At 30.5% G+C, this 27,518-nt stretch overlaps 1 protein-coding gene and 1 long non-coding RNA gene across 4 annotated transcripts in view; one reads left to right on the top strand and one right to left on the bottom strand.

The window, feature by feature from the left end:
* The first annotated feature begins 317 nt into the window (after window positions 1–317).
* LOC145252832 (uncharacterized) lies at window positions 318–27,304 on the top strand. Its single transcript, XR_013863684.1, has 2 exons — window positions 318–528; window positions 26,992–27,304. It is a non-coding gene; the product is annotated as an uncharacterized LOC145252832 (long non-coding RNA).
* The window catches only part of LOC145252829 (uncharacterized), a 42,292-nt gene continuing 22,910 nt past the window's right edge, over window positions 8,137–27,518 (bottom strand). For all 3 annotated transcript variants that reach the window (XM_080112803.1, XM_080112801.1, XM_080112802.1), the window contains one exon: window positions 8,137–19,981. In XM_080112803.1, the coding sequence (XP_079968929.1) occupies window positions 16,994–19,831 (2,838 nt within the window). In that variant the 5' untranslated portion in view covers window positions 19,832–19,981 and the 3' untranslated portion in view covers window positions 8,137–16,993. The remainder of the gene's footprint in view (window positions 19,982–27,518) is intronic.

The raw sequence follows: 27,518 nt of genomic DNA, 5'->3' as shown, positions 1-27,518 counted from the left end.
GCTTATGGAAGTGTCTTCCGTTTTCCTGCTTTCCAGCTGACTACAATATAGTTGTTTTTCAAGTCTAACATAAGTTTTTGTTGAGCCATTCCATATAAGTTAACAAATTTACCAAATTTCCATTACTAACGATTACTATATTGTCCAATTTCTATGGAACACTCTTTATCTCTTATCCTCGAGTGGCCTCTTGGCCTTGATAAGTGGTGGTGCCTATGTAAAAAAAAACCCTAACAAAAACATATTTTTATGCTTTTAGTTCTTTTTGGAAGTGAGGAGGTATTCAAATATAGAATGTATAGTTTTTAACAGGTGCTTCTGCAGTTTAATTAACCGTTTTTTTTTTCAGTGAGTAATGTGCCAATATTAACCGAGCAGAAGAACTGTTTAATATTTCACAAAAATGCTGTTTACATGGGGAGGGGGAGCGATGGAGGACAAGGGTTTGATGGAGGTGCGCGGCTACACAACATCCTCGCTCCTCCATGGTATTAACTTCTTGATTGAACATGGCTTCCTTTCATTTCTGTAAGTTTTAAACAAATTCTTTTGTATTTATTTTTTCCTAATTAAAATACACAATTTTTTATAAAATTTACACTAAGTAGTACTAAGTAATAGTAGTAGTAGTAGTAGTAGTAGTAGTAGTAGTAGTATGAGGATTGTTCCAAAATAAAGCCTTTTATTTTTTGCAACTAACATAGTTTAAGAGCTACGAAAACATGAACTATACCATAAAAACGAGCGACTTTTTGTGTTCTAGAATTTATTTTTCTATATAGTCACCACCGTTCTCAATGCACTTCTGCTAGGAATTCAATGATGCATCCTTGCGTCTGACACACATTCATAATAGGGCTTGCTTTTTTAAAGTTATACACCATGAATATCTGCAACAGTTCAGTCATCATAACAATTTACAATCTTCTCTGATCCATTTGGGCAGAATAAAAAATAAGAGGTATTACTTTTGGAACGCCCCTTATAATAGTTTGACCCCATGGAATCTCTATGTTGCTGTCTACATCAATCTGTATAATTTACTCTTAATAATAATTGTAATAGTCAATAATATTAAGAGAAAATGAATTCCTTTGTAAGAAAAAGTGTTGTCAGCTAAATATGAAAATGAATATGTTTCTTCTTTATATATTAAAATTGTAATAATTTAATTTTTTTAAACAATAAATATTCATAGTTTTCTTACTGTAAATATAATTAAGAGTTCAATATTCTTCCACTTAATAAAACATTTGGGGAATCTATTTAAATCTATTCATCTATTCAATCTTTTAGTCAACAGAATAACATAATTTTGTTTTTAGAACAATTCATTTTAAAATCGGTAAAGTCCGAATATTTTACTTTTATTTTATCAATTTATCACCAATCTGTTTTTGTTAATATGTGTGAAAGGTCATAATGCATGTGCGAATTTGAAGCAACGTATGATAATGAAGATAAAAAATAAATAATATAAAATGATGTAAATATAAAAATATAATGAAATAATGTAAATATAAAAATATAATAAAATTATGTAAATATAAAAATATAATAAAATGATGTAAATATAAAAATATAATGAAATTATGTAAATATAAAAATATAATGAAATTATGTAAATATAAAAATATAATGAAATGATGTAAATATAAAAATATAATGAAATAATGTAAATGTAAAAATATAATAAAATGATGTAAATATAAAAATATAATAAAATGATGTAAATATAATAAAATGATGTAAATATAAAAATATAATAAAATTATGTAAATATAAAAATATAATGAAATTATGTAAATATAAAAATATAATAAAATGATGTAAATATAAAAATATAATAAAATGATGTAAATATAAAATATAATAAAATGATGTAAATATAAAAATATAATAAAATTATGTAAATATAAAAATATAATGAAATTATGTAAATATAAAAATATAATGAAATTATATAAATATAAAAATATAATGAAATGATGTAAATATAAAAATATTATAAAATGATGTAAATATACAAATATAATAAAATGATGTAAATATAAAAATATAATAAAATGATGGAAATATAAAAATATAATGAAATGATGGAAATATAAAAATATAATGAAATGATGGAAATATAAAAATATAATGGAATGATGTAAATATAAAAATATTATAAAATGATGTAAACATAAAAATATAATGAAATTATGTAAATATAAAATATAATGAAATTATGTAAATATAAAAATATAATGAAATTATGTAAATATAAAATATAATGAAATTATGTAAATATAAAAATATAATGAAATTATGTAAATATAAAAATATAATAAAATGATGTAAATATAAAATATAATGAAATGATTTAAATATAAAATATAATGAAATTATGTAAATATAAAAATATTATAAAATGATGTAAATATAGAATATTATAAAATTATGTAAATATAAAAATATAATGAAATGTTGTTAATATAAAAATATTATAAAATGATGAAAATATACAAATATAATGAAATAATGTAAATATACAAATATAATAAAATGATGTAAATATAAAAATATAATGAAATTATGTAAATATAAAAATATAATGAAATTATGTAAATATAAAAATATAATAAAATGATGTAAATATAAAAATATAATGAAATGATGTAAATATAAAAATATAATGAAATTATGTAAATATAAAAATATAATGAAATTATGTAAATATAAAAAAATAATAAAATTATGTAAATACAAAATTTAATGAAATTATGTAAATATAAAAATATCATAAAATGATGTAAATATAAAAATATTATAAAATGATGTAAACATAAAAATATAATGAAATTATGTAAATATAAAATATAATGAAATTATGTAAATATAAAAATATAATGAAATTATGTAAATATAAAAATATAATGAAATGATGTAAATATAAAAATATAATAAAATTATGTAAATATTAAAATATAATGAAATTATGTAAATATAAAAATATTATAAAATTATGTAAATATAAAAATATAATGAAATGATGTAAATATAAAAATATAATAAAATTATGTAAATATAAAATATAATGAAATTATGTAAATATAAAAATATAATGAAAATATGTAAATATAAAAATATAATGAAATTATATAAATATAAAAATATAATAAAATTATGTAAATATAAAAATATAATGAAATTATCTAAATATAAAAATATAATGAAATTATATAAATATAAAAATATAATGAAATGATGTAAATATAAAAATATTATAAAATGATGTAAATATACAAATATAATAAAATGATGTAAATATAAAAATATAATAAAATGATGTAAATATAAAAATATTATAAAATGATGTAAATATACAAATATAATAAAATGATGTAAATATAAAAATATAATGAAATTATATAAATATAAAAATATAATGAAATGATGTAAATATAAAAATATTATAAAATGATGTAAATATACAAATATAATAAAATGATGTAAATATAAAAATATAATAAAATGATGTAAATATAAAAATATTATAAAATGATGTAAATATAAAAATATTATAAAATGATGTAAATATAAAAATATAATAAAATGATGTAAATATAAAAATATAATAAAATGATGTAAATATAAAAATATTATAAAATGATGTAAATATACAAATATAATAAAATTATGTAAATATAAAAATATAATGAAATTATATAAATATAAAAATATAATGAAATGATGTAAATATAAAAATATTATAAAATGATGTAAATATACAAATATAATAAAATGATGTAAATATAAAAATATAATAAAATGATGTAAATATAAAAATATAATAAAATGATGTAAATATAAAAATATTATAAAATGATGTAAATATAAAAATATTATAAAATGATGTAAATATAAAAATATAATAAAATGATGTAAATATAAAAATATTATAAAATGATGTAAATATACAAATATAATAAAATTATGTAAATATAAAAATATAATGAAATTATATAAATATAAAAATATAATGAAATTATATAAATATAAAAATATAATGAAATGATGTAAATATAAAAATATTATAAAATGATGTAAATATACAAATATAATAAAATGATGTAAATATAAAAATATAATAAAATGATGTAAATATAAAAATATTATAAAATGATGTAAATATACAAATATAATAAAATGATGTAAATATAAAAATATAATGAAATTATGTAAATATTAAAATATAATAAAATTATGTAAATACAAATTTTAATGAAATCATGTAAATATAAAAATATAATGAAATCATGTAAATATAAAAATATAATGAAATTATGTAAATATAAAAATATAATGAAATTATATAAATATAAAAATATAATGGAATTATGTAAATATAAAAATATAATGAAATTATGTAAATATAAAAATATAATGAAATTATGTAAATATAAAAATATAATGAAATTATATAAATATAAAAATATAATGAAATTATGTAAATATAAAAATATAATGAAATTATGTAAATATAAAAATATAATGAAATTATGTAAATATAAAAATATAATGAAATTATGTTAATATAAAAATATTATAAAATGATGTAAATATAAAAATATAATGAAATTATGTAAATATTAAAATATAATAAGATTATGTAAATACAAATTTTAATGAAATTATGTAAATATAAAAATATAATGAAATTATGTAAATATAAAAATATAATGAAATTATGTAAATATAAAAATATAATAAAATTATGTAAATATAAAAATATAATGGAATGATGTAAATATAAAAACAAAGTCAAAACAAAGGTAATCAGACAGAGAGGAGCGAAGCCAGTGGTTCACCTCTGCTGTCATATGATCACCCGTCACAACCATCGCTTCTATTGACCTGAATCCTCTCACCTGTCACATTACCATTTTGTAAAATAAAAAAAACTTCATTGATTTAAAAAATTGTTGATGATTACAAAAACCACTGTCATCAATGTATATACATTTTGTAAAAGTGTGTCTATAAAATAGGCAGATGACAATATAACAATATTCAAATTCAAATAGTATTCGCAGCCAAATAAGATCTTTTTAGTATGGCTAACCCACACTAGCTTTTATGAGGAATAGTGCACTTTCTCCAAGTGATATTACCTCAGGTAGCAAGCCTCCCTGCGTTGCCCAGTTATAAAATATGTTTAAATATGTTATAGTATCTCTGTTACTTTAGCAAATATTTAAGCATATTTTTAAATAACTATTTCTTAACTAAATACCAACAACTATCATTTCAATATGATCTTTTAATTCATGCAGATTTTGCATTTATTATTATAGAGCAAATTTTCTATTGATTATTATATTGTACCCATATATATATATATAGTAAAGGTTTCAAAAGTAAAAGAAAATTACTTTGATGCCATCAACTGAAACCGAAACCATAACTACTCTTCTTGTATAGGGTAACCTTTGCAAAATGGTTTCGTCACGTGAGGTCAAATCTGTCTCCAGTGTATACTAATTCCGACCAAACTATTTAAAGACTACTTCCAAATTCTGTGTGATTTGCAGCTCAGATAGAAATTTCTGGCACCAACAAGAAACACATTTCTTCTCTTGCTTCGATCATCTAGACACTGAGTAAAGCTATCTTCACTTTAAGATATATTGCTTCGAGACTTTCAATAGCCAACAAACTTAGTATTCGATTCCTTTTTTCATTGGTTTAACTTTTGACAGCCTACACGTAATGGTGTAGGTTGCTTAAATATATGATTTTTTATTAATAGATTTCTTTTTTGCTATTTGACGATCCTTTTTATAAAATATTATAAGGGTTGTTATTACAGTCTATGCAAAGAGAAAGCCTTTATAGGTTATTTACGTTGAAAGAGTATAGGTGTAATGAGGTCTTTATAGCACATTACTTGTAAAATATGCACAGTGATAGTATTACTCCATACACGAATGAAAAACGATATTGTAGAAAGAATCTACCTTCTTTAGTATGAATGAAAACAAAAGAAGTCTCAGTCTAACATTTAAAAACATCTTTATTGGTTATCTTCGTTAGTAAGGATAATGAAACAGATTAGTCGTGGAAAGAGTTTCTGCATACATTAAAGATTAGACAAGCCTGTTGAAAGAGATAAAAGTTCAGTGGATACGTGTTGAAGTTGGTAATAGGAGTGTGCGTCCATGTATAGATGGGGGCAAAAGATTAAAGAGTCCCATGGTTAAAAGAGAGTATGTCTGTATGTACCTTATGGAAATCCGTGTACAGAGGTAGCCATGTTGGCTTGTTTGTATAACGTCATAGTTGAACACCAGGCTCAAAGGTCGGGTGGGTTTGGTTGAGTCCCAAGAGAAAAGTTAGGGCAATAGGTCTGTTCTACATGGAGTTGTTGTCCGTCCAAGATCTGGGAAGAAAGAGAGAGAGTGTATTACTGGTTTCACGTTTTATACTCTCTGTCACATGACTGAGACCTGGTTTCTGATTGGACATGGCAGAAAGGAAGTGTATTTCAAAATCTCCAACCGTGAGAATTTGCTCCTGCTTTTGTTCGTTGCAATTTTCATATGCTACACTTCTTTGCAGCAGACTTGGTTCCATCATCTATATACTTATTCCCCTGTATATCATTTGAAAATGTCAGGTCAAGGAGTATAGGGACGCTTGTCGAACTACTATTCAGTTTTGCTTGTATGCAGCACACACACAGACATAATGCACAAAACCCTCAAGTTTGAGACATATCTGGTTATTGCCCCTTATTTCCAGAGTTGCATGTTTAAACCGATAGGTGGCGATATCGACTTCTTTTCTCTCTCTCTCTCTCTCTCTCTCTCTCTCTCTCTCTCTCTCTCTCTCTCTCTCTCTATCATCTGAAACACCATACTGTATGGACATGTGGAGATTTTCTCCTAACTTTTTTATAAAACATGTCTTGTACCAGTCGTCCGTAATAAATTCACATTGTAAGTTACATATTTTGGTGAGCATTGTTTATTTGTTGTTCGCCCATTAATTTGACCTTTTTCAATGTGATAGCTAACATTTGATGACGTCAACTGCAGGAGTTTAAAGGTTGGATTCTTGAAAAGAACTATCAGTAATGGATCATCAATAGTTGGAAACGTTTCTTAGTTGTCAAAGGAAAAGAGTTTTGTTGAGATAGCATTAAATGTGCAATCTATTTTTGGTCACTTTCTATGAAAATTGTTCCAAAAGTAAGGCTTCCTATTTTTTAACTAAAAAAACTTAAATGTTGAAGAGCTACAAAGATGGGAGTAATACCATTAAAACGAGCAAGCTTTTGTACCTCTAAATTATTTTTCTACACAGTCATCAACATTTTTAATGCACTTTTGCCAGCCTTTTTTGATGCTTTTAGTCATAAAAGTCTGAAGCGCGTTTTACGCTCACATTTTTGTCGCTACTCTGAAATCAACAAACCCATCTTCTAACTGTGCTGACATCAACTGTATTGGTTTGTAACTATTCTATAGGTGCCAATGAATATGGATAGGTTCAAATTTTTTCTGCATGAAGGGATTCAATGACGCATCTCTGCTTCTGACACACATCCATGATAGGAGTTGCTTTCTTAAAGTCTTACACTGTCAATATCTGCAAAAGAGAGGTGAAATTTTCAAGTCATGAATGCATAAGTTCAGTCATCATAATGCAATTTTCAATCTCCTTTGATCCATTTTAGTGGAATAAAAAATAGGAGGCATTACTCTTGGAACGGCTCCATAAAAGTAAAGCAGTTAAGGCTAAGGTGGTAGCACTAGGTATCTCCAAGGCACTTGACAATATAAGATATAGTCAAATTTTTACTAGTTTAAGTATAATCCAGGACGTGTACATCTGTCATGAACGTGCATCAGAAGTAGGGATGCATTGAGAATAGTGATGACTGTAGAAAAATGAATTCTGGAACAGAAAAGGTCGCTCATTTTAATGATACAACTACCGTCTTTGTAGCCCTTCAACGTAATAATCTATGAGTGTTCATATCTGAAAGTATTCAGTTGTCATTTTTGTCATTATATATGATATGTGGAAATTTTATTTCCACCATTTTATTCTTCTTTCTCTTATTCTTCCTTCTTTTCTCCCTTCTTCTTTTCTTCCTTCTTTTCTCCCTTCTTCTTTTCTTCCTTTTTCTTTTCTCCCTTCCTCTTTTCTTCCTTCCTCTTTTCTTCCTTCCTCTTTTCTTCCTTCTTCTTTTCTCCCTTCTTCTTTTCTTCCTTCATCTTTTCTTCCTCCTTTTCTCCCTTCTTCTTTTCTTGCTTCTTATTTTCTCCCTTCTTCTTTTCTTCCTTTTTCTTTTCTCCCTTCTTCTTTTCTTCCTTCCTCTTTTCTTCCTTCTTCTTTTCTTCCTTCCTCTTTTCTTCCTTCTTCTTTTCTTCCTTCTTCTTCTTCTTCTTCTTCTTCTTCTTCTTCTTCTTCTTCTTTTCTCTCTGAATTATTCTATTTTTATCTCTTTAACAACACTTGATCCCATTCGGTTCGCTGATTGGATGAGCCACTTATTTTCCCACTCAACGGTGAAAAATTCAAATTAAAAGACAGTTACTGACAAGAGGTCTTAGCGTTAAGATGGATTAAATATGTCTAAGTTACTTGACATATTTTGTCGAAGTCTCAGGCAAGAAAAAAAAAAGACCAGAAATCTTATCGTGGACACTCAGCAACTCTGTCTTAACTAAGACATAAAAATTAGTTGTAAAATCGAGTAATGGCAGAGAGTGAATCTTTTAATTATCACGAAAAGGATAATTACAGAACAAGAATCCAAAATTCGTCTTAAGAAGTTTTTCTAAGCTACCTGAAAAACGACTATGAAATTATGCCGGAACCTGGAAATTTATCATTTCTAACCCCATCGAAAGGAAGACTCTTGAAGATATGTGAGGAATCGTTCACTTGCTGTCCACACTATAAGTGCAAGAAATGTTTAGATTAATTCGGTTAATTTTCTTTTGTAGAAGAGGAATATGGATTTGTTCACTTTAGTGAATGTACTAAGTATGAGAGAATTTATGCAAAGAAGTTTATTAAAAAAATTTTTTAAAAAGCACGATGTGCTAAAAACATGTTTAAAAAAGAAAACCGGGATTTCCTTAAAAAAAAAAAAAAAAAAAAGAATACGATAAAATGCCTTTCAAAGGAGAATACTATTATAAGCACAAAGAACTCTTCTAAAAAAGGGGGGATTTAATTTGAACTCTGAATATTTTGCCATCGAGTAAGTCCGCCTTCTCTTTCTATTTCTATTTTTTTGAAAACTGTTACTGTTACTTCATAATAAAGACTAATTTCTTATAAACCTGATGGATATATTTTGGCAGCTAGCAAGTTACTAAACTCTTTTCTATAACCTTCATTTCTAGGACTGTCCGCAATAAAAAAATGATTTTTCCCAAGTTCTCTCTTTTTTTCTTTTCTTCCTTGTGTGTTTCTTTATGACGTTCAGCTAACAGTTTCCAGCGATTGATCCTGTCTCACTCAGACTGTCCCAGATTGTATGATCTCCATTACCTAAAATTTGTCATTTCGATTCTTGATAAATAAAACACGATATTCATTGTCTATAAACGAATGTCAGTGTCTGCCAATCTTCTTTTGCTATTGCCGTTATCTTTTTACTTTTGTCTATCTTGTGGTTGTATGATTGATTGGCACCTTCACGTGGCTTTTCGTCCTGCTGCAACACATCCCACATCATCACCCAAATTTTTTGCAGTCGAATGGCTTAGCAGAACGTTGTGTCCAGGCAGTGAAATCTGCATTCAAGAAAGCTGTTCCTATTTACTATGCCTCCCCACGGGACAGAGTTAGACACCAGGGTCATTTTTTAATGTGGAGAAAAGGAACAAAAATTAAAATTGTCTCAGTCATGAAGGATTTCTCCTTCACTAACAGAGAACAGGAAAGACTTGGGCATAGTATTGTTATGTCTATAGACAACTCCTAAAGATTATACCATGTCATAACCAGGTGAACTTCTGTACCAAAGGAAAGCTAACTGGAAACATCTGTCAAATGCACAACGAATCACCAAAACGATAATGACACGCTTGCTTAGAGGCAAGCAAATCAGAAGATGTATCATGATTAACAAATTAAAGATCTACCCAAACTGCACGTAGGATTGTAGCAAGCTGCTACTACTACGAGACTAGACTGTATTCTCACCTTAGTTCTCTCTTTCTCCCTACTCTTTTCTCTTTTCCTTCCTTTCTCCTTATACGTCATCAGAGGTTCCAGCCAATGAAAAGCAAGAACGGTTTACGTGGGATATTCGAGTGAAGGAAACGTCCTTACTTCCACGGCGACTAGAGACAGAACACACGCCTCACTCCTCAGCTCCCGTTAGGTAGCCAAGAGGAGCATTGAACATTAATACAGACTTTACAAAATGCACTGTCTTTCTTTGTAACCCGAGTTTCGGGAAAACACACATATATATTGGATATATAAAAGCTCATGAATTCATAACAAAGTCGCGTTACACGTCCTCATTTTTATAAGAAGACAATGTCTTCTTTTACCAGTATTTCTTTCTATTTCAGCGCTCCAGTTTTCCCTGTTATCGGAGGCGCCCCGAAGTGGGAGCCTACCGAAATGGTGACCTCTAATTAGTACCCCTGTTAATGTATGGTAATAATACCATAGGATAACCTGAGCGTATTTTAAATAAAGAGGCACTTTCCAAACAACTGAGCAAAGAACCAAGGTTGTATACAGTACAGACTACTTCTGAAAAACTCTCTCAAAACTACACCCAACCGAAATTCCTCAGGAGTCCACCAAAAACTGTACACCCAGCGTAGAGATAAATAACATGCAAAAGCAACAGTCACTCCTTAAACAAACACAGCTCAGAGTACCAAGCACAAACACATACAACAACAATGCAATGGATCAAACAACCAGCTGTAAACGTATAATCAGAGCACCCAAAAGATTGAGAGATAGAAGAATCACAAATTAACGTTTTTGTTTAATCATTTTCTAAAAATTTTCCTTTTCTTCTCTTTTCATTTAGTCAGTTGAAAGAAGAGGATGTGATACTATGTCATAATTACCTTCCTTTAAAGGGTGTTCCTAAAAAAATCCCTTGTCTTTCGAACTATAATAAAATAATAAAGAGAGGTAGTCGTCATGGCCACTTTCACTGTACCATGTGTTCTTTCTTTCTAAAAAAAAACAATATTTCAGAAAATATTGCAACATGAAAGTTGTAAAACAGATCGTTCCCAGCTATGAATCATAGATGACTGACATATAATGTTAAAGCACAAAGCAAGTAGTCAGGCAACAAAACAGAGATATGAGTCGATATGATGAATTATGTGATCATTTGTCAAGCTGAGAAATAAATGAAGGTTTCAACCCTAACCCTAACCCTCACCTGTCTATGGAAGTCACATGCTGTAAGGACCCCCCCCTCGCCAAATAAAGGAATTAAGAAAACTTTAGTCTATCTCTTTTGTGTGAGTCAATTCTTTTAAAATAAAATCCTTATAAACTCTCAACGAACATCTCTTGTCTTTCTGTATAAAGAGAAGTTTTAAATGTCTAGCGCCAGAGATGACGGATGTCAGCCTTACAAGAGACAAAGAATTAATGCAACGATGGTGACTTAATGAGAAAGAAGCATCTCAATCATGAAATCATCACAACAATCAGTCACATTCCAAATGAAATACCTATGCACACTCTCAATTTAAATTTCTTTTTCTTTTTTTGCTATTTCCAATTGGACCAGATTATGCACTAACATTAGCATTCTTATGACAGTTTTCTGAGCATTACTACTTTCATGTTGACTTTTGATGAATTGGAAGCATGTGACATCATCACTAGAATATTGCTATACAGCACCAACAGTCTCTCTGTATCTGGTTTTGTGTTTCCATGGTGACTCCCTTGTAAAACAAAACGCCTCTCCTTTCCTAGATATATACTATCTTCACCACAGCTGAGGCTCTCCATTTACCTCCTGTATGCTAACCCATAGAATGTCATAGAGATGTTAACAAGTACTACATCTTGTTGTGACTTGGAAATATGCAAAGCAAGGGCGTTCATCTTCCTGAGGTATTATACAAACTGATTTACTTGAATACATACAGCACTTAGTGTTCCAAAATAGTCACCCATCTGGTATTGGCCAGGTTCACCATTGTTTAACTCCACTTATCTAATGAGAACCGATGCATCAACATGATTATGTTATACATCCTATCAGCCTTTAGATTATAGTTATTACTTACTATCCTACTTTGTCGTAATCTTATTACATTAGAATCAGTATTATAATGAGTAATACAGAGTGAGAACAATGAGCCACCTTTTCCAGTAATAGAAACATATTATTATATAGATTATATAAAAAGTATTAATACTTTTTCTCCTATGAACAGTCTAGTTCTTCAGTAGAGACCATACAAGATGTGTCGGCTCAATCCTTGCTTCATTACATTAACTTCCTCTTAACTTGAATGCCTATTAGAGAACATTTGAATGCCTACTAGACGCTACCCTCGAGTGTCTAAGGTCTTTCTCTACAAGAATTTGTCAGGAGAATCTGGCATGAGGATACGTTTCCCTAGAAGTAAACTCTAACCATATATTCAAAACCCCATAGTATTTGTGGCTCAAGTAAGATCTCATCAGTATCGCTAACCCATACTGGCTTTTATAAGAAATGATGCATCTTCTTCAAGTCATGTTACCATAAGAAATAGCACAAAGTTGGATACTTCATTAGACTAGATGAATTCTTGTCCTGGAATCCAGTAAGACCAAGAGACTCTAAGAAAAGTTAACTAAAACATATTTACATGGCCAATTGAAGAGGAAATAATGTTCACAATTTCTTTTCTAACTCAGTGTTTAAAAGATAAACGAGAACTTTAATGGAATATTCAAATATCTACGTATCTCATATAGAGATCAAGTGTTAGTTCAGGAATGGGAGACCCTTGATTTCTGAGAACTTTGACTGAAGTAAACTAAAACAAATTTTAGACAAAATTCAACTTTATCAACATTGTGTCCTTCTGTGTTGATAAACTGATTCCAAGGTTTCTCAAACAATTTGATTCTTTTTTGGTAAAGCTTGTTAATAGCCTCAGTTTCTGATATCACTTGCTGTTTGGATTCAAATCTCTTTCACTTGGCATTTTTTTTTAATTTTTTATTTAACTTCTAACACCTTCTATACAGCAGTTACCGTTGTGAGAAATTCCAGTTACAATGCTATTTTCATGTTTTAAGCCACCTACCCACAATTCTTGTAGGCAGCCTGTCATTGGTTAATTTGTATGAGCCAAGATAATTACTTGGCACCTTTTTTGTAAACATCCATTTGTTTTTGAGTCTACAAAAACCTCCGGGAAGAGCAAGACTCACCAAAAGTCGGCCCCGAGAAGAATGCCTTATCAAGAATGGAGCCGCAACAATTTCGTGTTTATATCACCTCAATGTTTGGTGAAAAGGACTTGAAATCTCTATGAGCAGAGACACCTTTATATTTGTGCCGAAGATATCCCAATTAGAGGATGGCATCATTTGAACATTTTCATCTTGTTTATATCATCTAAATGTTTGAACTTTTCTCAATTCAATTAGGATCCCAAGAGACTCGAACTCTTGCAGAGAACACCATGAATTATCATGGACCTTTTTGAAGGAAAATCACGCTACCACTCCAACAAATGGAGTTAACTACTGGCTCTCAATTTGAGAGGCAAAACTGACCCATCGTTTTGTAAGGACTGTACTCGGACCAATAACCTTTCTTGGATGTTATAACTGAATAAAATTTGAGTTTAAAGGTATGGTTTTGTAATTGTGGAATTATTTTTGCCTCAGCCAGGGAGTATTGAATTTGTGAGATTCATTTCTCACACCGTTTTATGTGAGACTAGCAGGGACAGGGGTGCCCAGCTTTGCCCGGGCGTAAAATACACTTAAATATAATATTTTAATTCATCCAAATTCTGTATATATTATTAGAGCCGTGATTTCAAAAGTAAGAAAAAATATTTGGGTGCCATCAGTTAAAATCGAAACTGAAAGCAAAACTGTAGCAAAGCTGGTGACGTTACCACTGTAGCAACATGACACACATATGAACTGATTAAAAATTAAAAACAAAGATGAATGTACGAAATGTATGATTTTTCAATTTTGACCCATTTTTAACACTTAAAAACTATTTTAACCGGCTAAAGACCCATAAAAGAATGACCCATAAAAATTCCAATCATTTGAGGCCTCGAGCTCTGCTCTGCAACTTTTAGTTTCGGAGAGATAGAGTTTGAAAATATGGAGCCAGACAGACATATAGCCTTTTATATATTAGATGGCTAGAAACTGAATGTCATTTGTAAAAAAGTGTTTATCTGATCCGAGTTCAATTTAAATTTTATGGATTTAAATTATTACATACTTTGTTGTGACAGGCAGTGTAAAAAGCATCTGCTAATAGGATTTGACATCCAGACATTAGGTGGCTCTCAATTGCTGATTGGCAAAAGCTGCACAGGTCATTTGCTTGTAGGCCAACCATTTTTTTTCATTAATTCATTTTAAGCCCTGATCTTGTCCAGCTACAATTTCCTCATCAAATAGAAGTTTCCCATTCTTGAGTCATTGAACTGAAGCATCATTGTCTATATATGCCTGATTAAGCTTCCCCAAGAACTTTCCGGCTCTCACCTGTGTTTATTTTTATGTGATTTTCCAAAGTTTGATCTGAAATGCAAATTTACATTGCATGGCACTTCATTCTGATCTGATATGATCATATAAAATATTTTAACTAATGAAAATGCTTTTATTTCTTAATTATTCAGAACATGTATTTACTTTACTAGGTAAATATCATATTGTTTTTCTCAGACATTAAAAATCAAGTAAATAAATTATTCATTATACAAAATCTATTACTTAAAAAGTAATTAGATCTGAATTTTTCTTGCAATTTTACAATCAAATAGTGGCGTCTTCATGTTGAGATGCATGTTGATACCTTATGCTAGTTTGATAGAACACACTATTCCTTGTAACTGAAATAAATATGACTCTTCATACAAGTATAAAATTGAAAAACTTTATATTGAATGAAATAATGTATTTTTATAATTATTCTGACTACATTCATTTTGTATAAATGAGTTGCTTTTGTTTTTTTAAATAGAAATACTCTTCAGTTCTATATTTATTTTACTTGTCATCCAAAATGTTTTCTTTGAAAATTTAATTTGCTATCACCTAGGATGAACTGAATTTATCTTCCCCTTCCTCAGAGCTGCATTTTTCTGCTATCATGTCATGGTAGATGGAGATGGGAACATTCATAGTATTTTAACATCCACTATTGAAAGTAACAAAAATTTTAAAGGGGAAAAACTAGTATACCAATCTGGGTTCAATTCCAAAGTTACAGAAGGAAAGCATTACTTTCAATTGAGCAACTAGTTTTGTAAGCAATAACTCACAAGATGGGTTTTTACACAAGATCCAGTGTTTCTTTCCTGAGAAAATTACCAGTAGGCTCTGTAAATATTTTGTTAGTCATATAGATTTCTCAAAAAGAGTAGTTACTTACAAAAGTATGGTTTCTCTTATGCAAGTATTTATATGCACTTTTAAAGTATAATTCTATAAAAAGGTAGATTAAGCTTCTGAATTTTTTAGATAACGATTGATTGTTTATATTATTTGAATTTTTTAGACAACTGTTCTCATCTTGGGTGTTTTTTTACACAATGTTTCGGTACGTGTAACCTCCAACTCTCTTCAGGTGTATTTTGTCAAATTCAGGAATTGTTCTGTTAAATTTAAGAATGTGTGGAATTTTGAATGGAACCCTTTTCTTTAGTCCATAGGGATAGCATGCTCCCATTCTATCAGCCATGACTGGGTAGAAATCCTAATTTGCAATTGTATTTTGGGCATCACTGATGTGCAGAGAACCTTTTCAGGGCAGGTGCTCAAGTGAAAAAGACAGTGTTTCAGTGCAGCACAGACCTGTAATACATTTCTTTGAAAAGGAAGAATCATATTGTTTTGAACAGCTGCTGTATGATCTCATTGTTATGAGAGAATTGTCAGAGGAACGATGACAATTCTTTTGTGATATTGAGATCATACTGTTCAAAACAATACAATAGTCTCATGAAGAGGATTATTCTTAATTTGGCCTTAGGTAATATACATGAATTCTTTTATTCATAATTAATACAACCAAAGAATAAGAAAAAGTGGCAGCGATGTCTCTTTACATCTTCGAAATCTTGATAATCACTCCAAAATAAGAAATAAAACAAAATGGTTGCAGAAACCTACCCAATAAATGTCACTGTAAAATTTATTGGGGTGGGTTTCTACCACTATTTTCTTTGTTTTATTTCTTATTTTGAAGTGATTGTCGAGTATCCAAAGACATTGTGGCTATTTTTTCTTGCTCTTTGGTAGCACTCAATATTAATTGTTTTTCAAACCGAATAAGCATTTTACATTAAATAAAAACACTAAAATTTTATCCAGATAGGTAGAAACATAACTTATTTTGCCTTTGGTAACATTTGTTATATTTTTTTGACAACTTTTCCATACTTCTATAGATTTTAATACAAACTTAGAATATTCTTAATTTTCTGAGAGATTTGCAATCAATTTATACATGAATTTTCTCATGTGAATATTTTTTAATTGTCTAAATGATAGATTTGTGATCAATTTTACAACAATAAATGCTAACAAACAAATAATACAATATGGTTGAATTAGACTGAAGGGTATTGCAAGATACTTAGTGAGTGGTTTGCAGAGGAACGATGACAATTCTCTGGTAACAATGAAATCATATAGCAGCTGTTCAAAACAATACAATTGAGTAATCTAAAAAGATAAACCAACAATTTATACATGAATTCTAAATATTCTGAGAGATTTGAGATCAATTTTCCAACAATGTGGTTTCTTTCCTGTGTGATTTCATATGAGAATTGAGAGAAGATTTTTGTATAAAAGCCGAACCACAAACGAAACAGGAAAATGGTTTTTCTCCTGTGTGAATTTTGCGATGTGTCTTGAGGTGTGCATTTTGTGAAAAAGCTGAATCACAAACGTCACAACGATACGGTTTCTCTCCGCTGTGAACGCGTGAATGATCTTTCAATGCGGAACGAACAGAAAACTCTGACCCGCAAATTTTACAAGAATATGGTTTCTCACCGGTGTGCACTCGCATATGCACTTTCAATCCAGCATTGAATTGAAATGTTGATCCACAAACCGTGCAAGGATATGGACGTTCACCAGTATGCGTTCGCATATGATATTTCAGATTGTGATTCTGTGCAAATGCCGATCCGCAAACTTCACACCGATATGGCTTCTCACCAGTGTGTGTCCTCATATGAACTGCCAGACGCGATCGATCGGAAAATGAAAATCCGCAAATCGTACAAGAATGTGGTTTTATGCCTTGGTGCATTTGCATATGATTTTCGAAGATGGATTTGCTCTGAAACGCAGATGCACAAACCGTGCAATTATACTGTTTTTCATTTTTATGTGTTTGCAGGTGATCTACCAACTTGCTGTTGTCACTAAATTTAGACCCACAAACTTCGCAAGAAAATGTTTTTTCTTCTGTGTGTATGAGCATGTGTGTTCGCAGACGAGAATACTTAGAAAACCCACATCCACAAATTGTACAAGGATACGGTTTCTCTACAGCATGGATTTTCATATGATTTTTTAAACTGCCGACACGAGAAAATGCGGATGGACACAACTCACAAGAATATGGACGTTCTCCTGTATGCATTCTCATATGGATCTGCAAATTGCCGTTTGTGTTAAATGCAGATTTACAAAGCGTACATGAATAAGGTTTCTCTCCAGTGTGTCTGCGTATGTGTGTTTTTAAATGTGAACTTTGCAAAAAAGAAAGTCCACAAACTTCACAAGAATATGGCCTTTCACCAGTGTGGATTCGATTGTGATCTTTCAAATGTCCGAGTTGTGAAAATACAGATCCACAAACTTCACAAGAATATGGTTTCTCTCCTGTATGTATTCTCACATGGATCATCAAGCCGGATCGCTCGGCAAATAAACATCCGCAAATCGTGCAAGGATGTTTTTTTGCACGTTTTTTCTCACTTTCTTTTTCAATATTTGCATCATTTTGTTTTGGCTGTGGAAAGGGAATCGTATCAGGTGCTAAACAGTCACCTCCTTTTTCTATGGCCTTTTTCTCACTTTCCTTTTCAATGTTTGAATCGTTTTGTTTTGATAGCTGAAAGGGATTTGTATCAAGGGCTAAACATGCACCTCCTATTTCAAAGACATTTTGCCCACTTTCTTGTCCAGTTTTTGCGTCATTTTGTTTTGACTGTGGAAAGGGATTCCTATCAAGTGCTAAACATTCACCTCCTATTTCAAAAGCATTTTTCTCACTTTCTTGTCCAATTTTTGCATCATTTGGTTTTGATAGCAGAAAGGGATTCATATCAGGTGCTAAACATTCACCTGCCATTTCAGGAACTTCAACCGAGAGATTTTTTTTCTTGTCATTTTCTAAAAAGGATTTGATTTGAAATTCAGATCCACAAGTTGTGGAATTATACGTTTTGTCACTCGCATGTGTTGTCATGTGACCTATTAACTCATTATCGTCACTAAATGTAGAGTCACAAATTGGGGAAGAATGTATTTTCTCTCTTTTTTTCTCAGTCTCTTTTTCATTTTTCTCATCTTTTTGTTTCTCTTGTGAAAGAGAAATCCCATCAGATGCTAAACATTCACCTGTTTTCCTAGAGACACTGATTGGGAGAATTCCTTCTTCGCCTGTGTGCATTTGCATGTGATTTTCAAAAGTAGATTTGATCTGAAATACAGATCCACAAACTGTACAATTATATGATTTTTCATTTGAATGTGTTTGCAGGTGATCTATCAATTTGCTATTCTCACTAAATGTAGATCCACAAACTGTACAATTATATGATTTTTCATTTGAATGTGTTTGCAGGTGATCTATCAATTTGCTATTCTCACTAAATGTAGATCCACAAACTTCAGAAGAAACTGTTTTTTCTTTTGTGTGCATGATCATGTGCATTCTTAGACGAGAACTCTGTGAAAACCGACATCCACAAACTGTACAAGGGTATGGTTTCTCTACATCATGGTTTTTCATATGATTTTTCAAATTGCCAATCCGAGAAAACGCGGATGAACACACTTCACAAGAAAATGGTTTTTCTCCAGTGTGTATTTGCATATGAATTTTCAAATTGCCGCTGGTGTTAAACGCAGATTTACAAAGTGTACATAAATAAGGTTTCTCTCCAGTGTGCCTGCGGACGTGCGTTTTTAAATGTGAACTTTGTGCAAAAGAAATTCCACAAACTTTGCAAGAATATGGCCGTTCTCCGGTGTGGATTCGATTGTGATCTTTCAAATGACCAAGTTGCGAAAATACGGATTTGCACACATTACACGAATATCGTTTCTTTCTTGTGTGTATTTGTAGATGGATTTTCAAATTGCTATCGCTATCAAACGTTGACTCACAAAATGGACAAGAAAATGGGTTTTCATCTGCATGAATTCGCATGTGAATTTTGAGTGTGTTCATCTCAACAAATGCTGCGTCACAAAAGTGACATGAATATGGTTTGTCTCCATTGTAGATTTGTGCGTCATTTTTTAATAAAGATTCTTGAGATGATTCACATTCGCCAATGGAAAAAGATTTCTCTCCAGTAACAGGATTCTGCATGTCTTCTTGAACAGGATTTCTCTTCAAATACTGCCAAATATTTATTTTTCTGGAATTGTATCCAAATTAAGTAGAATAGTCCAGAGGTTTCTCCACTCTTTGTTTAGCAATCGTCTTTTGTAAATCATCCTTTCCCATAATAATCTGAATCTGTAAATAAACGACATCAAACATTAACAAAAAGAATTTCATATTTACCTTTAATCAAAGTTTAAATAAATCATATTTTGTTACTTTATGGCCCAAAAAAATCAAAATGTCAATATCAGTCTTTTATCTCTCTCTCCCTCCCTCTCTCTAAGTTTTTAACTTTTATTTCCTCTGTATGTTTTCTGAAAACAAATATTTTTTTTCTTGGGTGAGTCAGCATGTAGCCAGGTTATGGCATATTTTGCTTTTACTGATTAAAGGTTTTCTACTTGTTATTTTTCTTACTCGTTTTATTAGGAGGTGATGGTGGTCAAGTGGTTAATGACACAGACTGACGACCTGGGCGTCCTAAGTTCAAATCTAGCTCATTCCATAAAATAACTTTCACTTAGGATGCTGGCAACCTTCATGTGGTCCGTCCTGTAATCTCTGATGTGTTTCTGGAAAGAATTCTGACTATAAAAATATCAGGGAAACCAATGTCAACCACAGAACGTTTGGATTCATTTGATAATGATACAGAAAGATTACATTAACAATTTTGACAAAACAGAATATGATTCGGATTATTTTTGTATGAGTGGATTTTTTTCATTGGTGGATATGTTTAGTAAGGAACTAGTTCATTCAATAAAGTCTCCTTAAAGAAAAGGAGTTTTATAAACTTATTTCAGTCACTTATGAGACAGTAAACTATTTTAAATAAATTTCTCTTTCTATCTATATATATATATATATATATATATATATATATATATATCTTTACTTATACAAATACTCTTATGAGTCAAAGAATGAATAATAATTATCGACATATACAATCAAGTATGGAGTATTACTAAGTTTCTGTGAATAATTACAGCACTTGGAGGAAAGATGATGTCATATTGAGCTGAGCAAAAGAAAACCGATTACTGTCAGCTAGTACCGAGTTTCATTACATTGCTAGAATTGTCAGAGTAATGTCGTTAAATGTAAAAACAATGTTTAGAAAGAAATAGTATCTAGCAGAATTCAAAAGGGAGTTCTGTTGTTCTCCCATCTTGGTATTGTCCATATTATCAGCAGAAGCAAAACACTTCTCCATGAAACAAGGCCAAATGGAATTACCTGTCAGTGGCTGCAGCAACACAATAAATCAATTCTATATAAATTTTCAATTTTTTTTGTCTTTTTCTTGTGAAACTTCTATACAACTGTTTTGCATTCTTATTTATACTATTATTCTAATTGTCATAACTATTGGTTATTCAATAAGAATGTTAATTTTTACTCTTATTTTTAGTTTAATATGAGTTTTACCTATTTGGCTGATTCAAGCTTGGCAGACATAGATGTGTTTGAAAAATAACTTTTTTTTATCTGATAAAATTAAAACTTCTTTCCTAGGTTAAGGGTGTCCCTTATTTATAAAAGACTATGGGATGAGTTTACAGGTGTTTGCATCAGGTTCAAATATTCTGTCTGTGAATATGTCTTGCAGTAAGCATGCCAAGATTAGCGTTTTTGACATGGTAATAAAATGATATCAGATGGTTATAGGGACCAAATTTTAATGCTGACTTACATATTGATGTTTGAAAGTGTCATTTTACCAACACTCTTGAGTTGAACCTAAGAGTATTGCAAGATACTTGGCAAGTAGTTTACATCTGGTATCCAGAAAAGGCGATTGCAAGCATAGATGATCTGTAGTCTTGAATACATCTTTCATTAAAAGAACGCCTGAGTATGCAGTTCACCCATCTATTTATTCATAGGATATACACTTTCAGTACTTCCATCTTGTTTGCCTCTTTACTTACAGTAGAGATGGATATTTTCAAGTATGTGTAATTTGACAGGCACCAATGATAAAGTTATAAACTTTGTTACATCCATCTTGGAGAAGTTTAGGAATACCAAGTGTTAAAATTTGTAAAATTAGTTTTCATTTATATTATCTTGGCCCTACACACCATTTATGGAAAATAAATTCTAGATAGAAACTACAAGAAAGCCTTTTCAAGTTTAAAATGTGTTCATTTTGTATTTTAATTGTTGACATACCATGAAGATGCTCTTATAGATTAAAGATAGCCTTTGATACCCAATTGTTGTCTTATAAAACATTAGATACGATCATAATTAGAATAACTGTTCAAGATGATATGGATTGATGAGGGGAACTACTCTTAATTTTGCCTTGGGTTGAAATGATGCACCAACAATAAAGCATAACTCACTTTGCGGATGAAATTTGAATCAGCAACAAAATTTATTCAGTTAAACCTACTTGTATATATTTTGGTGAAAAAGAAAAGTCCATAGCCAATACCTTTTTTACTGTAGTTTTGTTTGGCCATTGTGTGCATTGATTCAGGAAACATGTGTACTGAAGAAATCTTTTTCTAGCTTTGACTGTTTGCGCAATTCAGAACAAGTATTGGGTAAAGAGAACTAGTGTTCTTGTGATTACTATTACATTATGAAAGGGAACCTAAGCCAGGATCTATTAAATCTTCTACTATTAAGAGAAATATTCTCAACCAGTCTATGTATAACATTGGTAGTAGAGCAGTGGTTGTCAATCAGAGAGTAAATTATTCCATCTGGGGGAAATTTTAGAGTCACAATGATGGAATCAACAGTACAGATGAGCAAACACAAAGTATGAATACCTATTTTGAGTCAGATATTTTTAATGTCAGAGTCATCCATAAGTCATGGTGAATTGCATCAATTATTTTGTTTTGCTGAATAAAATGTAATTATCGATGATCCAAGACCACAAAACAAACAAAGCGAAATATATAGATATACCAAATTGCAATGTAATTATTCATTTAAAATGTTCAGTTAGAAAAATAATAAAATGTCTTTTATGTCTGTAGTTTGAGTGTGTATATGCATGCAATGGTGTAGACATTTGTGTGAATGTGCGTTGCTTTGTGTTAGATTGTGTAAGTGCATGAATATGTGTGTGTGTGTTGTCTTTTGTCATATTGCATAAGAGTATGTTTGTGTATGCTATGCATGAGTTGAGAATGGATTGGGTGTCCCTTGACTATGGGGCAGTGTAGGCCTGTGTGTGTGTGTGTGTGTGTGTGTGTGTGTGTGTGCTGCTTTTTATCAACATAAGTATTCTAAGTATGTGTGTGCTGCTTTTTGGTAATGTGTGTAAGCATGCCTGTGTGTGTATGTGTGTGTGTTCTGCTTTTTGTCAATGTGTGTATGTCTATGTGTGTGCATGTGTGTGTGCTGCTTTTTGTCAACGTGTGTGAGTAAGTGTATGTACGTATACTACTTTTTGTTAACGTGTGTATTTGTGTGAATTGAAAATGAACAGTAGCATCCCGAGTTCTGAACCCCAGGAGAGGGGTGTAGAATTGAATTATTTTTAAATTAGGTATTTGGTGAATCTTGAGAGATTTTGATGGTCAGGAGACAATTATTTTACATAATTTTATTTGGAGAAATTTGACAATTTTTCTTATAGATGTCACATTTTTCTTTTCTATGACCTTTATTTTTAGTGAAAGGACTTAATCATATAAGTGCAATTTTGGACATTGATGCGTGTAATGGTCGAACATAGAGAGTAATAGCATGACCCACAGACATTCATACAGAAAGCCATTGTATTCAACACAGAAAACACTTTTATTAGTCTAAAAAACTTAAAACATAAAAACATTGCTCTCTTCTGTGCAAATAAAACTCACTTTGCATTAAATAAATTGTTTAAACGATACAAAAAAATTGAATAAAACAATTCCTTTCTACACCCTAAAACTTCAAAACAGTGGATAAAAATGAGTGCTATAAAAGAGTTAAGAATATTGGATATCCAAAATGAATAAACGTCAGTAAAAGAAAATAATTGACCCAGGACGGAGTTCTGTGCCTCAGATTTGTCTTTTGGTGAATTGCAATATCTGCTGTGACTATCCTGGATCAACATGCTCTGTTGCAGTTGCCACAGATGCAGATGGTGTTGCAACCTTTGTTTGTGATCTTTCATTACTCTTGAAGCATTCCTTTATAGCTCTTTTTTAGCAACTACAGTCTTAAGCCACAGATTTCCAGCCTGCTTTCATGTCCCACTTGTAAATATCTTTCTGCTAGTTTGGAGCCAAGTATTGGTTTACCATAAAGAATATCCTTTAGAATCCTTCCATTGTCCATTTGCTTGGCATGACCAAGCAACCAGCCATCATTGTGTGAGCAAAGCAAACATACTCGGGATGATTACCTGATCAAGAACAGTCTTGCTTGAAATGTGGTCCTGTCAACTGATTCGTAGAATTCTCCTGGGGTTATGCAAGTCGAAGGTGTTCTGTTCTCTTGTTAAAAGTAGAAGGCCGATAATTCACTACCATAGAGCAACATGCTGAGGACATAGGTTTGGTACACCTTCATTTGGGTATTGGTTGTCAGCATCTTGTTATTCTAGAGTCTCTTCATCCAGTAAGCCATGGTTGTTGCTATCTTGCCTATACATTTGTGGAGTTCTGCATCCAGAGAAACATTGTTGGAGATGGTGGAGCAAAGGTATGTACAGTCCTCAACAGCCTCGAGAGTGTAGTTGTCAATGATGATACTTGGGATACTGCTTACATGGCCGAGGATGTTAATCTTTTTTTAGACTGATAGTCATGCTAAACTCTGCAGGCTGCCTCTGCTTTTGGTATGAAGAAACACTTTATTCTCTGACTTATTGGAAGAGAGGGAAAAAATGCCAAAGAATGTCAAGGCAAGTATGCACTCCTGTTACACCCTCACCCTTGATTGGAAAAGGGTCCAATTAAGAGTCATTGTATTGCATGGTACCCTGCAGGTCACCATGAAAAGATGTAATAACTTTCAGGAGCCTGGACATAATTCAATCTTCTGCAGCAGATTAAAAAGTCCTGCTGACAAGGTGAAAGGTCCTGATCAGGTCAATGTGCAGTGGGCTTCTCTATACATGATATTTTTCTGGAATTGTTGTAGGAAAAAGATTATGTTGATAGTTGATCTTCCACACTATGCCTCAGAGTATACATGATAATGTATAAAGATTTTTGAAAGAGCAGGCCCCAATCAAGTCATCCTTTGAAAAAAATATCCCCATCTTAATTCTAAATTAGCGATTATGTTGACTCCCCCCTCCCTCCATCCATCATGTACTGCGTTTCATTTTTAATGCTACAGGAGAATTAAAGGTGCTTATTCAAATCAGCACTTATGGCAGAAATTAAAAATAAAGAAAATACATAAAGGTTTGTATGATGTACATACTCGTTACAGAACGAAGATATCATATTCCAAAAATTACATAATTTGATCAAGTAGTTTTTCATTAAAGAAAATCAAAAGGTGCTTGTTTAGTCGACAGATCAATTTTCTTTAAATATGTGGTTTTTATCCAAAACAACAATACTTATTTAATTGCCATGTCAAAAAATTATGAACATTTATATTTACCTCCTTTCATATAAAAATAACATTAAATTCTTTGAAATTTGAAAATTATTTAATAAACAAGGAAACTAATTGTAATTTGAAGCTAATTTTTTCAACGTTAAATTGAAAATTAAATGCAAAACAACAAGGTTAGACTAAGTATGGGCAAAAATGTTGGTAAAAAGATAGAACATAGTTTTGAAAGCCGGTTTATCATAATTCTTTTGTAGGTTTCCAACAACTTTTTGATTGTATTTGAAAGATTAACGGGTACTTGTACAAATCAAGACATTAAAAAAATGAAAATATCGAAAAAAAAAAAAAAAAAATTATATTGTACGTATCCATTTTGGACTAAAGATCTCCGAAAAAAATTTCACTTAATTTGATCGAGTAGTTTTTTGTTTTTTTTATAGCCGTAAAATACATTTTTATGACAGTATGTTTAAGATGGACATCTTTGAATTTTTTGAACATGCCACGGGGAGATAACTCCGTTTAAAGCGCTGACACTCTCTCCAAATTGTTACAAAAAAACTACTTGATTAAGTGAATCTTTTTTTTTTCGGAAAACTTTTTTCCATAACAGATATGTACAATATAACCTTTTCTTAAAGGATCGTAGTTATTCCCCTTGGCCGCAATTAAGGATTCCGCCATATTGATTCTCGAAAACACGTGTATACTTTTAAGTTGATAAAACCTTTACGAAAGGCATTCCTGTTTTCTCTTCTTTTATCTCTACTCATCATTTCACCTCCCCATCTTTAATACTAGCTTTTCTTCCTAAAAATCGAACCTTTTGCTCGGTATCATAACAAATTGTTTTTGGTTTTTTTTTAGCTGTAAGAAAAATCTACTTGATGAAATTAAGTGGAATTTTTTTGGGGGGAGAACTTCATTCCATAACGGATATGTACAATATAAACTTTTTCGATAAACGTTATCTAAGTCAAGATAAGTTACTTTTCTACCTAGCTGGATATGTTTTTAGTGTTTTTATTTAATGTAACATGTTTATTCAGCTCGAAAAACATACAGTGTTTATTGATGTATTGGAAAATTAAAAATGGCGCCCGACTCTCTCTCTCTCTCTCTCTCTCTCTCTCTCTCTCTCTCTCTCTCTTTGACATGGTAAGTTTGGGAAAAGGAGTTATAAATAAAAAACTAGACGAAATACGGTTAGAAACTCGCTCAATATATGTTACCGTGACATAGGCTGACATATACTCGGTGGGTTTTTAACTGTATTTTACATATTTTTTATTTTTAACTCCTTTTCCCAAACTTCCCGTGTCAAAGAGAGAGAGTTGGGCGCCATTTTTAATTTTCCAATACATCGGTAAACAAATTTTCGAGCTGAATAAACATGTTACATTAAATAAAAAACACTAACAACATATCCAGTTAGGTAGAAAAGTAACTTATCTTGCCTTTGGTTACATTTATTTGTTATATATTTGTTTTTTTGATAACTTTTTCGAATCTATGTGTACAGTAATACAAACCCATATTTTCTTTTTAATTTGAGTTCTTTATCTAATAAGATTTTTATTTTTAACTTTTTTTTTTTTTCACTTCAGCGAGGAAATCAAATTTTAATGGCCAGCTCTGCAAGAATTCCTCTGTCGGTGACGAATGAAACGAAACTATTTTAGAAATATTTGGTTTTTGATAAGTTTTTTTATAGTGTTTTATAAAAAAAATTAACATTATAAAAAAAAAAAACATTTTAAAGTGAGAAATTAAACAAAAAAAATAATACCTTCAAATAAAGACTGTTTGTAAATTTAAAAAAAAAAATTATTTTCTAATGTTTGAGTGATGTTTAATGTTGAAAAAAATGATTATTGATGTTGAAAAAAAAAAGATTTTTAGAATAAAAATAAAAATATTTTTATGGCGTTTATTTTTATGTCTGTGAAAGTAAAATACATTTTTATAATGTTTTATTAAAAAAAGATTTTTATGATAAAAACGATATTTTCTTTATAAAACATGTTTTTGTTTTTTGTTTTTTTTTCAAATGAAGACGTTTTATTTAAACCCCTTTTAAAATATATTCTTTATAAAAATTCAAATAACAATCGATACCCAACCAAGACTTTAT

The sequence above is a fragment of the Euprymna scolopes genome, chromosome 29, assembly GCF_053919585.1.
Source record: "Euprymna scolopes isolate OS-2025 chromosome 29, ASM5391958v1, whole genome shotgun sequence".
NCBI lineage: Eukaryota > Metazoa > Mollusca > Cephalopoda > Sepiida > Sepiolidae > Euprymna > Euprymna scolopes.
This window is presented reverse-complemented; position numbering and strand designations above follow the sequence as displayed.